Source organism: Haliaeetus albicilla, chromosome 8 (genome assembly GCF_947461875.1).
Source record: "Haliaeetus albicilla chromosome 8, bHalAlb1.1, whole genome shotgun sequence".
NCBI lineage: Eukaryota > Metazoa > Chordata > Aves > Accipitriformes > Accipitridae > Haliaeetus > Haliaeetus albicilla.
In genome coordinates this window covers 7,884,124-7,900,603 of record NC_091490.1, presented here as the reverse complement: position 1 = coordinate 7,900,603, position 16,480 = coordinate 7,884,124, and the positions used below count along the sequence as shown (strand labels likewise).

Sequence of the window (16,480 nt, the reverse complement as noted above, 5' to 3'; positions counted from 1 at the left end):
TTATAATTATCCTAAACAGACACAGTCTTGTGAAACTAACCCTACATTCATATGAAAATACAAAGCATTGACTATAATGAATTTGATTCATCCTTGGACACAAAGCTTTACCACAGTAAACTCAGTCAACTGTTGCTCTTGCTTTTATATTCATAGTACTTAAATAGCGCACTTTAAAACAAAAAAAACTCCAATTGGCTTTTCATACATCCACCCTCCCCAAAAATAACGCACTTGAAAACCCCAAATGATATGAAAAGGCTTCAAGGCCTCTTTTCTCCTTTTCACAGCACTTTTTTTTTATTTCTGTTTGCAGTAATCTGCCTTTCACTTTCTCATTGCTACAGAACAAACGAGGAGGCTCAGCACTTTGAAAAGGGGGCTCAATGTGTAATGGGTCCACTAGAATTAATTTAGTTGCACCAAATCCATTGAGCAGTGAGGTTTTTTTCTCTTCTCAAATCATTTTGAGTCGGACGCAGCCCCCAGCCTTTGTAATTCTAGTAAAGCACTTAAAGTGCACAGTAGGTGTTCATCAGGACCATCTGGTCAAAAGCAAAACAAGCTGCTGATTTTGCCTTTGAATAGAATGAAGCAAGTGTGAATTAGTCTCTTCAATTAGCACTATTACAACCTGTCAAGTGCATATTGTAAAACAGGATTATTACAGTATTGGTCACCAGTGCAATTATTTACTCTCTGCCTTTTCTTGCATATAAAAATGTCCATGTTTACTAGTTTTTGATAACTGAAGATCGTTTCTTTAATGATATGCACATCCAAACTCACCAAAACCAAATTACAGGTTATGAAACATATTCTGTCAGGAATATATTAAGCTTCATAATTAATAGAGAAGTAGAAGAGTGCTCTTCCTTTATCTCTTATTGCTGTTTCTGTTGCGTAAAAAAAATAATAGTTATATACCTTTATCAATACGATCTCTTCGAAACAGATCTCTGCAGTCAGATATTAAGATATTTTAGGTGCCTAATAAAGCTATCACTTTTGAACAGGTACATAAAAGGTATTTTCTCTTTATTTCCCAAGGAACTTCCTTTTCATATAATTCCTAACACATGACCATTTACAAAAAGTTTATCAAGGATTTCTTTCACCAAATACATTTTAGTTTAGCAATGTGCTGGTTTTCTTTAAAAGAAAGGCAAAAAAAAAAAACAAATCAAGAAATTGATTGAGCTTTAGGAAAATAGATTTTTCTCTCCTTGTTTAAAAAGTCAAAACCTAGCTTGCTAGCTGGCACTCATTTACCACTGTAGAACACTAAGGCTATCACAGTGATAGATGTTTAAATTATGTATACTGTTGTTATGACTCACTATAAATTGAATAGAATTTTTACATGACAGATTTCTTTAAAAAGCAAACAAAATGTTCAAATTTCACAAAAAGCATATACGTCTCTTGAGTACAATCCGTATAGCAACAACGTATTTTACTAGCTTCTCTGATACTGAGAATAATTGAACAATAGCGTAGAATGTTTGTGCGCCTCCTATTAAATACCAAAAGTGTTAGTTACTGATTTTTATTAGCATAAGAATAGTTTTCAACAATTTTAAAGCAAGTAAAAAAAACCCAAAATACAACACAACTGTTTCTGAAACTGTTAATGTATGCACCATATTTGGATATGTCCATATTCTGAATCTCTGGCAATATATATTTTATTGTAATTACTTACCCACAACATTAAAAAGAAGAACATTATTTATATATACATTTCGTGTCCCCATGCCAATGTCTGACCTTTACTGTTGATGATCTCACTCAACAACAATTGGCTTGAAAATATTTTGTACAGATACCAAAAATCAGATCTGAAAACTGTACAAGACCTTCAGCTGGATTATTTTTCTGCATGCTGAAAGTAATCCATCTGCTTACCTATATTTATATATTATGTTTATTTAGGCCTTTTAAATAAGGTTTCTGCCTGCATGTTTATAAATGGTGCTTTTGTATCTTGTTTCACATTCATCCACTTATCAAAAAAGTTTTTAAAAATTCAGCACAAAGGACTTCAAACTGTCATTAAGGTCTGTCAACACAGAATTTACAGTTTATCTCAGCCCAAGCAGTTGTATGCACAAATAGTTCCACCTCCTGCCTGGAGTGCTATTGGATACATTGCTTTTCATATTCCACCTTAGCCTGTAAGTCTATAGGGAACAAAGAACAAATATATTACCTATCACAGGTGACAGGGATGCTAAGCAGCTAGCCTCTGATTAGGTTATTGGCTAAAGGAACAGAATAAAGAGCAGATGCAGCTATGCAGAGGCAGCCAGTATTTAAAGACCTATCTTCTTTGCACTGTTTGCACAGATTTTATGTTTTACTAGGAATTATAGTGCCCCGTACATGCTTTACCTAGTATTCTCAACTGGAATCTCCAGCAGTTACAAAATAAAATCACCAATCTACAAGAGGCCTGAGGTTTCTGCATATTTAACTCATCCACTCTTTCGCAGCCACACCTCGTGTACACTGGATACTTCTGTAATCCTGCACCCAGGAATCACAAAAAGGCTTCAAAGTCTATACCGAAAGTAAAACAGACAAATGTAAACTCCTTGTCTTTAACAGAATTATCCAGTTTGTTAAAAATGTTTGATTTTTTTTTTCCTATGTCACTGACTAAAACAACAAAAAGTGTTGCACACTATTGTGACAAGAACTCAAACTCAAAAAGTTTTTCACAAATTAGTTTGCTCCAGGATGAGAACACAAACTTGCTTTCCATGAAACATTTAAATATTCCCCCTCTGAAAAGGGCTGTCCTTCATTTACATCAAATAACATAACTGCAGCTTGCAAAAATGAAAAGTAGTAGAAACATTCATTTCTAAATGAGAACAAGTTTGTAGGAAGAGACAGAACACAAATTATGTTGAATGCAGCAAGGCCTTGTAATAACTTAGCACATAGCTTCTCAAATCAAAAGTTAAAAATTCTATCACTCCAATTACAGATAGCCTCTACAAATTATCTTAGTAGAATAAAAAGCAAGTATTCTGACAGGAAACTCCTTTTAGTCTTGTAAGTATTAGGAGTTCAATTTGTTAGAATTGTCCTTATTTAACCATATAATACATTAAAAATGTATTAATTTACAGTCTCCAAACTGGCACAAAGCCTATTAATTTCCACTTTAAAATGCGGATCATGGAAAAAAGTAACCATGATATTTCCCAGAACAGTATCTGCCCAGAATTAATTTAATACTGCAATCTTACAAGAACAAACAGATGTCAGAAACCTGTGACACAGATTAATTTGCAATTTAGACCAACACGTTATCATTAACTTTCTAAGTTAACAACTCCTCTGCCCAACTCACCAAAAAAAAAAAAAAAAAAAAAAAAATCCAGAATTCTGGACAAGTTTGGTTTAATTTTTTTTATTTCATTTCTGAAGATTCCCTATAGGTTTATAATCCCACATCAATATAACTGAATATAACATATTTTTTAAACTCAGAAATTAAATCTTAATATGTAAACAGTTGAAGATGTAGATAAAGCATGTTAAAAAAAAAAAAAAAAAAGGGCATTTTCAAGTACCATCCAAAATCCAACTAATGAATTAATATGCAAGATATTGTGGAAGCAGACATGAGCACTATGGCTTCAGGCTTCTCTCAGAGAATTTTCTGTCAGATTGTTTCCCCATTAAACAGCAAGATTTCTCTGAAGAAACAATTAATCCAAATATCATTTACTATTAAACATGCATTCTAAACAATAAAAAAAGACATCAGAGAACTGAAGCAATAGTAGTTTAGGAAAGCACAGCTGAGAGCTCACTGGATTTTGCATTTAATCCATTGCAAAATATTCCTGACAGTTTTGAAAGGGTGGTAAGGCTGGGTTTTTGGTGTGGCGGGTTGGGGTTTTTGGTGGGGGTTTTTTTGCGACACTTGGAAAAAATATCTATTCCTTAAAATCTGCAGTACTAATAATAACAACAAACTAAACACCTGGCCCTGGAGAGACAGTTGCACGCAATTGTGGCAAGCAGTAGAACATTTATAGAATTTTAAATATTTCTTTTAATAATTGATGTAGTCATTTTGAATCTTTCTGCATAGGATATAATGTGTGAGTAGATTGCATTAACACTGCTTAAACATTTCAACTTGTCAGTATGGCCAAGTCGATTTCTGAAATATTTGCAGTATTTTCCCATCGAAACAGTAATAAAGGTAGAATAAATATATGCCACTGCTTTATAATCACTGAACATTAATGAATATTTTATGTCTTTTTAAATCTCCCTGTTTAATTTAAAAGGGTGAAATTAAGTCTCCTCCCTGCAATATGCCAATTATCTGTAAATCAAACAATAACTTGGCCATTATACTCCTTTTTGTTAATATACCAGAAGCTAATTTGAAAACACTGAACGGCATTTTTAGGTAATAATTGAATAGTCCTTCCTGCCCTCTTGTGGTCGGCAACTGCAACTCACACAGAGCTTTTCCACGATTACAAAAATATACCAGAAGTAAGGTAAACTATTAATTTGTTAAAGTGTGAACAAGAGACTGAAGAAAAAAAAAAAAAAAATCTAACAGTCTCTGGCGAGGAGAGAGACAAGGCAGAGAAGAGAAGGAAAGGTATCACCAATTCTTCCAAATCATGCAGGCTAACTAGATTCATCAATCATTTGTTACAATGCTGACTCTATGCTAAAAGAAAAAAAAATTTTTTTGAATTAAAAAGCCATTAGGGAGTTAACAAACAAAACAGTGCTTGTTTTCTATAATTAGACAAATGTTCACCAACCCTTTTACCTCAGCCAAATCCCCAGTGATTTCCACGAGACTCTGCACAGCCAGACATATTCACCTGTTCAGCATCAGCTGCACAAGAAGGTCCGGAGTTCTCTTTTCATTTTAGTCTCTGAAATGTCTTCATAATTTTATACATTCTATTGGATGCAATACTTAGGTACAAGACAGAAAAGCAAAGAAAGGTTTGAGGCTCACACTTGCTATGGGGTGGCAGGATTTTTTTGGATTTTGATTGTTTAACGGGGAAAATCACAACTGACTTGTAAATTACAGTGACTTCCTATGTTAACATGTTGACTGTAACCTACCATTACCAACAAGAAAACTTCAGTACATGTAAAAGCAGGCTAGATTCCCATGCACTGTCACAGCTTTCTGGTTCCTTTAAGCTGGGTAAGACCAACCAGCAAAGTATTAATTAATAAGCACAGATAAAAAACAAATGGCCAATATGTACGTATGTGTTTTCTTTTAGAATCTCACCATTTTAAAATTAAAAACAGATATTCTGATCATTTATTGCCATAAATATTATTTTTAATTGTAAAGGGTCAGAGCTTGGCCCCTCAAAAATAAACTGATGCAAGTATGTTTGTTTGTTTATATTATTTTAAAAAAAAACAAAACCAAAAAACAAACCACAACCAGAACTTGCTATGATAGGTTTAAAAAGGTAAAGTAGAAAACAGGCTTTCATGCAGGGGAAAGATCAGAATTTAGATCTTAAGAATAATAGGATTCACAATGAAAACAGTTAATGATCATTTTTCATTGTTGTATGAGATACTGCTCCTATAGCTAATATTACGGAACTTGAAATAATTTTGTCTACAATGTCAGCATGTGACATGAAAAACTGCAATAAAATCTGTTCAACCCTAAAAGACTGAGAGAAGTGTCAGACCAATAGCAAACATACATTTAATTTGAAAAGCAAACATTAAATCTTACTATTTTGTAATGTGAATTCTGAAGACTCACATTTCTAGATTGTTTGTCATGTTCCCAGAAGTTAGTGGGTTATATGGAAAATAACATCCAAAACATCTGGCATTAGACACACCATGGAGCACTAGACAGCAACCTTTGGCTTTAGAAGGGAGTTTTAAAAATACGCAAGGACTGCTTGTTCTAAATTCAGAGAGTCCAGAGTCATATTAGAGATATTTGTGCCCATAGGACTTAATTCTGACAAAGTTCTCTACAATATCACCCCTTGCTGGCCATTCTACAGAATGGCAGTGACGTCCATTATACACAAACCCATTTGGCTACCAAGCCAGTAAGAATTACAGCACTGTGACAGCAACCAGTAATGGTAGATGTGCCTACAAAATGGAGATGGAGCTGGTTAAAAGAAGGGAAGACAGAGGGAGCTTCAAGGGGCTTAAAATGTAATTTGAATAACTGCCTTTCCTCATCACTCTAGAATAACTCACTGAACACTGTTCATGTATTTTGCTACTACAATGCAAAAAGCAACATCTTTTCTGTATAATTTAATAGAAAACCTTTTTTAGGCCAATTTCTTTAATCAAATTACAGCAATCTTGATGATCCAGTTGATTAAACAACAACAACAACAACAAAGACTAATAAAATAAAGGAATACCCATCAAGACCATGTAAACCCTCTTTAACAGAGCTAGTATTAGCTATAATGAGCTACATTTATTCTTCAGCTGTGAAACAGCACTCACCTCCTGAATGGTACTGCTTCCTGAGAAGTTGAGGTTGTACTCCCGCTGGACTTCTCGATGGGTGACGATCAGCATGAAGTTTTGATTTAATGACTCCTGCAGGGCCCTGAAATGGTTGAAAGAAAAACAAGAAAATCAGGGATAAGCATGTTATAGCTTGTTTTACAGTTAGATGCAAAAACCCCAGGGTACCCTAAACTCTACATGGACAAGTCCAGGCACAACATTATCATCTCTCTTTTCACTCTTAAATGCAAGGAAGCATGCTGAGAATGACCAAAGGCCATTCCTGAACTCCTTCCTTAATAAGGTGACTGCAGCCTTTAAAGCTCTTCTAATGTTAAGTATTCTCAAAATCGAGAGAGTCACATTATCTCCACAAACATTGGGTATATTTAGCACTCATAATGCCATTAATACCAGGCTTATAAGCATACTGATGACCAGACAAAATATCAAGCTACAATGCGCATTAAAAACTGATGGTAAGTAGAACAAGGCAAAGCATGCTTTTGCTTCTGTAGGGTAACCTGAAGCATAAACCAAACGGAAATTCTTCTGCTTAGTTTCATTCAAAGCACATAAACCCAGCTAATTAGAACTGGAAAACTAACCACAGCAAAATTTCTCATGTGGGTATTGAGCATTTAGAAAAGTTAGTTCTGCTCAAATTGTTTTAAATGTACATTAAAACACCTTTAACCATATGAATTAAAAAAAAAAAAACACCTTAAGATACAGATTAAACAGGCCAACTATACGTTCATGTTGTCACAAACTTGGCGGGTTTTTTGTAATTTTCCTGGTAAAAAAACATCTGGATGTTAAACAGGCATCCTGTTTGCTTAATTAGGTACAAAATTATGCAGCTATCTACTTTTTAAAATAGAAGGCAGGACTTCTGTTATAGACACGGCAATTACAGCTCTGGACAAGTCTTATATAGGCTACAAAACTGCAGCAACATTGTAACATAGGTTGGGTTTCTAAACAATATATTTTTATGCAGACTTGACATGCAGTTCAGTGGCATATGGAATTAAATTGGGCTTATTTGATTCTTTTTTTTCTTATCACATACTCTTAAAAGAATGACAGGCTGGGTTTTTTTTCCTTCACATCTTCACTGTTCCATGACACTTCAACATGCCATTCCTCTTAGCAATAAAGGACAAATTCTGTATGCAGATAAGCACAGCTGTATCTTAAGATACAAGACGACAAGAAAAACTGCTAGATTATTTGAGGCCTGATTTGTTAGTTTGAACTTCTACTGGAATTACTGGTTTGCCGTTTTGCTGCTCAGATGGTAAGGAACCCATGCAATACTCACTGGATGCTTTAGCAAGAGATGCACAATTTGCTTTAACATCTCAAGAAAAATTACCTTACAAAAATATCTTCACTCAGCAACTTAATTTGGATTCTGTGACATCTTAAACGTAATAATTACATACTACAAAACAAAACCACAAAGTGCTATTTCTCGTCTTTTATGGTTTTGTAATATGGCAGATAAATTTAACTCATTGTCAGTCCTACATATGATCAAGTATATGAGACACTACAAATGTAACTGAAGTCAGTCATCTACGCTGAACATGAAGTTAGCTGCACCTGTCACAAAATCTTTTAAGAAAAGGCCTAAAAAAATTTAAAATACTTAACAGTCCTTCAAAAGAGAAAAAAAAGTCCTGAAAAGTTGTATGCCTATTTTCAAAAGTAATTCTAATTTGACTGTTAACAGTAAGTTTAGCACTGCCATAACCATATTTTCTTTTGGCAAATGTTCAGTAGCAACTAAAATATCCTGCTGTGCTTTTTCAGATTCTGATTTTTTATTTGTTTTCAGCAAATACTGGAGGCAAATGACATATTTAATTGCTCTGAAAACATTAATTACAGCATATGTGAATAGCTCTGGATTCCATACAGAATCACACAGGGCTCTGTTATAGCTATCTGAAAATCTGTAGATGCTAACTGATAACATGACTCACGTTTTCATTCTGTAATTGATGTAAACACAGAATGAAAACAGGCTTGTTCGATCAAACCCTCAGTCTCTCAAGGTATGCATGATACACATACTTCAGTACTATCCAAAATACAGCATGCTAATAAAAAGCATCTGTTTGTAGGAAAGGTTTTTCCCCTTCTCTATTTCATCTGGATGTGATAGCAGAGAGTACTTAGAAAAGGAAAAAGTACTCTTCAAACACAGTTAATTTAAATGAAGTGCCTTAAAATTAAAAGCCTCAATTTTTGAAGTAAGTAACAATTTTGACACCTCTACTTTTTGGATTTCTAAACAACACAAGCTGAATGTTCTTAACAAGCAAATTCTCAGTACATATTCATAGCCAAATACAGTCAAAGAAGAGACTGAAAATAAAGCTGGCTAAGAAAAAAAAAATTTTAAAAAATCACACTTTGAAAATTTGAGGAAAAAAATTGGTTTTGAAAGTGTTAGCAATTAAAGTGCATGGTTAATTATTCACCTTTTCTTCAGAAAAATAATATAATGAGGAATATTACTTCTGCTTACACAGAAATGCAGTCATCAGCTGACCTAATGGTTTTGAGTTCCTATATCAAAATTTCATATGGTCAGACAGCCATAAGACCTGGACCACATACATTAGAAAGTCAATGGGAGGAGGAATCGATGGCACATCTGATGGGCAGTTTGTGCCAATCACTTCTACACATACCAACGCTCCTCTGCAGGACGGGGTTGGTCTAAACATGTAGCTGGACAACCAGAGATGTCAGTCCTCTCCGGTATTAATTCCCTCCAGCAACTAGAGATGTAGATTACCCCAAATTATTTGTGCCAATAGAACTCCGCTTCCAAAACATACCTTCCCCTAAAATTGTATTTTCAGCCATTAAGGCTATGATCAAATGTACAAAATAAGTGTATTTAAAGGAGACTTCTCATTGACAGTAAGCTGAAGCTTACTTTTATTTCTTTTTAGGTGCACATAACTGTATTGAGAAGACTGAACACAATGCACATTTCTAAAATTTTGGCTTCAGTGTTTGCAGCAGTTTCATTTTCCTGCAAATGTTATCAGTTGACTACAATCTTCCAAATGAAACATCTGCATTAAAAGAAAAAAAAATAAAAATAAAAATCAGGGCCAAACCCCAGGTCCCATTAAACCATTAAAGTCAAGACAGATTTTCTTTTTTTTTTCCCCATCAGTGCTAACAGAATTTAATTAATATGAAAATTAATTAGTGGGAAAAGAAAATCAAATTCTAGAAACAGGATTAAAGTAGGCCACTCTTACCAGCACCATTTCTCCCCTACTGCAAATCCTAGTTTTCAAAAGCATTTGCTGATAGGTTATATACTGCCTTTTTTTTTTTCTCCTCAGCTGAATTATTATACATTAACTATTCAGCACAGGAGGCAAGGGAACTTGATGGTAATTTTGGGCACAAATCTTCCAGTAGAGGAACTCTGCCTACACCCAAAAAAAAATTCCAAGAACAGACAAAAGAAAATAGACCTGAGCGCAGTCATTGCTCTGAACAGTTCTAGAAAGAGGGACTTGGACCAGTTTTAGATTTCATATGGATTGCCTATATAGCATCGGTTATCGGCATTATCACAATGCACAGAAACCTCAGTGATGGACCAGGATTCAGCTGGTGTTGAAACTACAATATGCAAACAAAAATGCTCCTCTTTCAAACTTAAATTTCAAGCAATGGAAGTTGCAAGATTTTTTTTTTTTTTTTTTTTTCACTAAACTCAAAATGTCAAAACTCAATTAAGAGTCTGGAAAGAGTTTATTCACTAGCTACTCCATCCAAATCCCAATACAGCACAATTTATAAACCACAAGTCTAATAAATTAAGAACAGAAACAATATTTAGCAAAAAAATGTGTAACTGCAAATAATGCTAATCTTAGGGGACAGCAACTACTCAGTCAGTCTATGTAATGCTGAAGCAAGATAGTATTAGTATTGATATTTATTATATTTTAAGCTTCCAGATTTACTGCTTTTCTATTGTTCTGTAACAATATATAAAATAGATTGTTTGTATCTATTGATAAGCGACTGCCTTAATGCTTTAATTTCTGGTGTAATACTTTGCTTCTTAATAGCATTTCTTTGAAATTTCAGTAATATTTTAAGCTTTGAAACCAAAAGTATATCCTTAATCAATGATCAGCAAATGCTCCTTTTCATTTCAGTTCTCTAAGTTTTTATGAAATACATTCAGTATTTCCCATTAGGCAATATGTTTTCTCACTCACATGGAGATTTCCCCCCAAAAATCTCTGAATTTTATATAAATAGGTATGACACAAGGTAATTAACATTTCCATTTTAAACTTACAGATTTATACAAGCTCATGTCAACAGAAGTCCAAATTTACTGTAATTACAGATTATTTACATTAAAACAAAATAAGAAATCAGTATGTAAATGTAATGTTTGTTGTAGCTAATGCAGCAGGAGGTGGTAGATTAGGTTCAAACAGCAATCAGTTAGCAAATCTGGCTAACATGTAAATGAGCAGAAGCCCTTTTGTTTACATTCTATTGCATTTTAAACTTCAGGATTTTTAAACTGTCTCATGAGCAGATGTGAAAATAAAACATTAATCTTACCATTCTTATTGAAGCTTTCAAAGTAACTAAAGCAAGGCACTGCTCCTGTCCAGCTAAACAGACAATACTAATAATTGGAGTTGCAGGTTACATCGTTCTTAATTAACACTCTGCTACAGTTGACAGTGTACAACAAGACACCATGCCACAATCACCACTCCTCTGCAACAATCTAACACACACACACACACTCAGCAATATATGGACCCGCTACATCAAAGGTGGGGCTTTTTAGTCCTATCCACACAGATTATTACATTTCTTAAATAAATTACAATTGCTTAGCAAAAATACATTATCTGTAATAATCGCCAAGGTATGCACCTGGTCAAATAGGTTTTAACTGTTTTGAACCTTCCAATGGTTCATCAGGTATAATAAAATATCTAAGACTTTCAGCTATTCAGCAAAGAAGTATAAATATAAAATACATTATACCCATTAAATGACAACTGAAGAAAAAATTCAGAAAAAGTGCCTCCCAGAGTATGCAAGACAGAAAGGAGAGACGATCGGGATGACCTAGCTCTGTGGCCAGACTCGCACGCCTACGCTTTTGATGCTGCCCTCTACTGCATCCTCCAAAACCTTTTCCCTGAACTCTGTATTGCCGGCTTTCAAGAAGCATCAGAGGCAACAAGGGAAGGAAGTCACTCTGAGAAGGTGAAGAATCTAATCTGACAAAGCCGGTGCAAGGGATCTCTCCTCCCCTTGGGCAATAAAACGATGGACATTCTTTGGCACCTTTCCTTTTAAGACTGCTTTCCAAAGGAAATCATGTTTTTCTCACCCACCTGTCCCATCTGGTAACTTTTGAATATATACACTAGTTTCAAGGAGGTCTGACAGCATTATAAAGGTCTCAAAGACTGGGTGTAAAGCAACAGCTGGATAGAGGAAAGGGACCCAAATTACTACCCACTTCAGTAAAGGGCTGCAGTACAAGCATAGTATTTTTATACTCCATCCAGCCAACTTCTAGCCAATGATTACAGAACTACCTACAGCATGTGATGTCTCCTTTCTTTCGATATTGCTTGGCTTTCAGCTGGAGAACAGAGGCAGGGCAAGCTGACTGTCTATGCGGGGGGGGGAAATGGCACAGGTGCTACGAAATATCTGGGAAGAACTGGAGGCAGTGTCAGAGGTAGGTGAGATCATGGGAAGCATGGAGTGAGAGGGCTGAGTTACTGCAGCCACTGGGATGAGGCAGGAATTCACTAGAAATCAGGTTTCATTACCTCCACAGCTCGTAGAACACATTGTTACTGCTCTGGATATCATGCATGGGTAAGTATGGCTTTGCCAACTGAAATTGTGGAAGCAGGGCATGTAACCTTACAGGTGGTATTTGACATTTAAATTTCATCTTTACACGTCAATTTACTAGCATGCAGTAATAATTCACTGGGTTTCTAGTACCTATAAAAGCTTTAGATACGCCACTGATGAACGAAGATACCCCAGGAGATTCTTCCTTGTTTAAACTGCAGGATCACTTTGCCATTACATTCAGATGCTAGTTTTAAGTCAGTTCTGGGTTAAGCCGATTCAGTCTGTCACAATAAACTTCAATGCCTGTGTACCAATACATTAGAAAAAGATGTTTCAGACACTGTTCTCTCTCAGTGTCAAGAACAGGCACAATCTGTAGTTCACAGAGCTGTGACCAGACTGCTCCTTTTAAGAAGGGCATATACATAAAATATCATGTACTGAAATCTCAGGCTTTTCAAATATCACTTTCTGGAGATATTCAAATCCCGACTATTTATCTTTAGTTCAAAATAGATGGCATTTGAAGAAAACAACAGATGAACTCACAAAGTAAGAGGCAAAGTTCCTTAACATCCATTAATAATAGATGTGAGCATTGCGCTTTTAAAAATTGTGGGTAACAAACTAATCTGAATAATAACTGACCTAACAGTAGGCAGTAAACAGTGTAACTGGGTTTGGTACATTGCTTCAATTAGATGTGTTTTGATCTGCATTGATGCTTTAATTGGAGGCAAGCCTCCCCTTTCATCTAGAATTTATGACTTCAGGGAGATGATCTAGCCTTCAAATTATCCTTGTTTAAATACCCACTAATTAATCATCATTTGCTATCCCAAAGCTACCAACTTCATCTTAAAAATACCCAGAACTAATCTCCTCTATGAAACAAGTATAAACTGTAAAGGTAGCAAACCACTTTGATTTTACTAGCACGTAAAGTTCTTTTAAACTATTCATCCAATCAAAAAGCCCAAGAACTGTTTTTAAACAGTTTGTTGTTATATAGTTCATTGCGGTTGCAATAAATAACATCCTTCAGACCCCAATTTTCTTTCCGGAACCAAAGACATTCAAATCACAATATACAGTGATACCTGGGTAGAAAATTTTGAAATTGGAAAAGGGTTTAAAAAAAAAAAAAGGACCCAAACAATTAGTATCTACAGTGTTTTTCCACAGTATTTTCACTGTCCTTCAGTACAATGGCTTATTGTCCTGGCACACAACTACAGCTCCTGTTTGCGCACACAGAGCACATCCAGTCGACGCACAGCTCGCCGCCGCTCTGCTCCAGTGTCGCGACTCCCTCTCTTAATAAAGGAAAGCAGCATTATTTTTATAACGCACATCAGCAGTCTTACTTCCTCCACAGGCTACACGCTGACGTGCACAAGTACCTTTCAGTAAAACGTGAGGTACTTTTAGTCCTCGGGAAACCGGTCGGTTGATGCTATTGATTGTCAAAGAATCTCCGTCACCAGCAACGCCGCGGCGTTGGCGGGACGTTCCCCGGTCGGCCACAAGGGCGGAAAACCGACTCCCTCCTCACACAACCGGCGGGCAGCCTCCCCGCGCAGCCCCCCCACCCCCCCGCCCGGCCCGGCCTCCGTCCCGCCGCCCGCGCGGCTCCGCCAGGCGTCGCCGCCGGGCGCCCTCTAGCGGCTGCCCGGGCACCCTCCCGCGCTCCCGCCACAGCGGGCGACCCTCGGGAAAGGGACGAGCCCAGGCCGAAGCGGGCGAGGGAACCGCCGCTTGCTTCGTCAGGGCAACGATTCCCGCCTCGGCCGAGTCACGTCTCGTTTGCAGACCTCAGCGGTAATCACGGACATGCCAACGCTCACCGCCGTTAACTTTGGAAGCGTGCCAATCGGCAATAACAGATAGCCCGCTCCGTGAGGGGAAACCAACTGCTCGGCCCATCTACCTGCGTTTTAAAAGTCCCAAGAAGATAAGACAAAATAACCTAACAAACGTTCCAGAAGGAAAATCCTGATCTGCTGGCAATGATTTACACAAGGCTCCTACATGATTTATACATTAAATGAACCAACATAATGCAGGAACCTATGGAGGGCCAGCCCTCATTTCCACAGGGACTGGATTTTTGTAAAAGTCATCGCATCTGGGAGGTGTAAAATTCTGCACGTGTGTTAATGCAGGAACCTACGGAGGGCCCGCTCTCATTTCCACAGGGACTAGATTTTTGTTAAAAGTCATCGCATCTGGGAGGTGTAAAATTCTGCATGTACGTAAGTGGTTCACGTACCACACCGAGGTTCTAAAAAACTTAACAACCTTCTTTTCAACAACGAAGTGCTGAGGTAGGTAGTTCATCCCAACGCTTACTAGAGCGGTGAAAATGCTTTCTATTTACCGATTGCAGACTCCTGCAAGGATACATGTGGCTTCATAAAAACCATACAAGACCAAATCATACAAGTAGCATTTATGGCCAAAAGACTTACCCAGAATGACTTGAAGAAGGAGGAGGCAGGTCAGGTGTTAGAACATAAAGACTATTATTTTTTGGCAAGTGTAGAGTTTTTAAAACAGTCTGAGGGGAGAAAAATCATTATAAATATAAAACATTCACCAATTCTGACACATTATTTAATTTCTTTTAATTATTGATACTTATTTACAATACCACCAAATATTTTGCTTTGAGATATACTTACGGTTAACTTCCCAAGATCCTTTTTGTAGGTGGCCGTGTTATATATAAAACCAACACAAACTAAAGTGATTTGTCCTGATTTTTTTTGCAACGTTTTAGTTTAAGAGTTCCTTGTATGCCACTCGAGACATCTAACACTGTTTGAAACTCACAATTCTTGCATTGTAATCCCCACCCACAGATGCTCAGTTTGAAACTCTGAACTCAGTTAACTGAAAACACAGTTGAAAACTTACACTATCATCTACATCTCCAGTCTTCCACCCTTTTAACAGCATTTTAGATGCAGGAATTTGAAGTTCATTTTCTAGAATATGTTTGATATCTCCTAAAGAGAAAACAAAGAAAATATATTAAATATACACACTTACTGCTTTATTTCAAACAGTACTGAGTTATACTTAAAAAACAAGAGCAAGGAAAAATTTGCTATGAAAACCATTCTTAGTCTAGTTACCCTTGTAACATACACTTCAAACAGTAAAGGACAAATGAAGCTCAAAAAAAAAAAAAAATCACAGAAAGCGTGAACGTTTGGAGAGTCACATGAGGATTTCACGATTTGGACATATATTTGAACAGTTCTACACTGCGTATGCTAGACACACACATTTGCAGATGCATGCTATCTGGAGCAATGGACTTTGCCAGCAATAAAGAAGGTGCGTATTTTTGATACCTAATTCCATTATCAATAGTCCTAACCTAAAGAACTGGAGTGTTCATACAATTTAACTGCTCTGACAGCTTTTTCAATGTTTTGCACATTTCGATGCTCTCCTCTCCCTGTAGTTATTACAGTCATAAAATAATTCAGGCTGGAAGGGACCTCAGGAGCTCACCTAACCCAAGCCCAGCTCAAAGGTCTAATTAAACCAGTTTAGTCAAGGATTTGAACACCTCTAAGGATGGAAGTTTGACAACTTCTCCGGCCAACCTGTTCCAGTACTTCACCACTCTCACAACTTAAAAAAAAAAAAAAATCCTTTCATCTAACAGGAATTTTCAGTGTTGCAAATTGCATCCATTGCCTCTCATCTTATTATCATGCACCTCCAAGAAGAATCTGGCTTCATCTTCTCTCTGTCCTCCTAGCAGGTAATTGTAGACAGAAGTAAGGTCTCTACCTCTCCCCTTCTCTCCCCCAGGCTGAATAAATCCCGTTCTCTGCACCTCTCCTCCTATGTTCCCATGTGCTCCAGTCCCCTGACTATCTTGCTGGCCTCTGCTCGACTCACTGCAGAATGTCAACATCTTCCTTGTACTGGGGACCTCAAAATTGGATGTAGTGCTCCAGATGCAGTCCCACAAGTGCTGATGAGAGGGGAATAATTTTTTTCCTGGATCCATTGGCTACACTCTTGC

General features: G+C 36.7%; 1 protein-coding gene across 2 annotated transcripts in view; it reads right to left on the bottom strand.

Moving 5' to 3' along the window:
• The window catches only part of FAF1 (Fas associated factor 1), a 177,194-nt gene that overhangs the window by 114,659 nt on the left and 46,055 nt on the right, over nt 1-16,480 (bottom strand). For both annotated transcript variants that reach the window (XM_069788767.1, XM_069788766.1), the window contains exons 5-7: nt 15,352-15,443; nt 14,904-14,992; nt 6,520-6,625 (exon numbers count right to left, since the gene is read on the bottom strand). In XM_069788767.1, the coding sequence (XP_069644868.1) occupies nt 6,520-6,625; nt 14,904-14,992; nt 15,352-15,443 (287 nt within the window). The remainder of the gene's footprint in view (nt 1-6,519; nt 6,626-14,903; nt 14,993-15,351; nt 15,444-16,480) is intronic.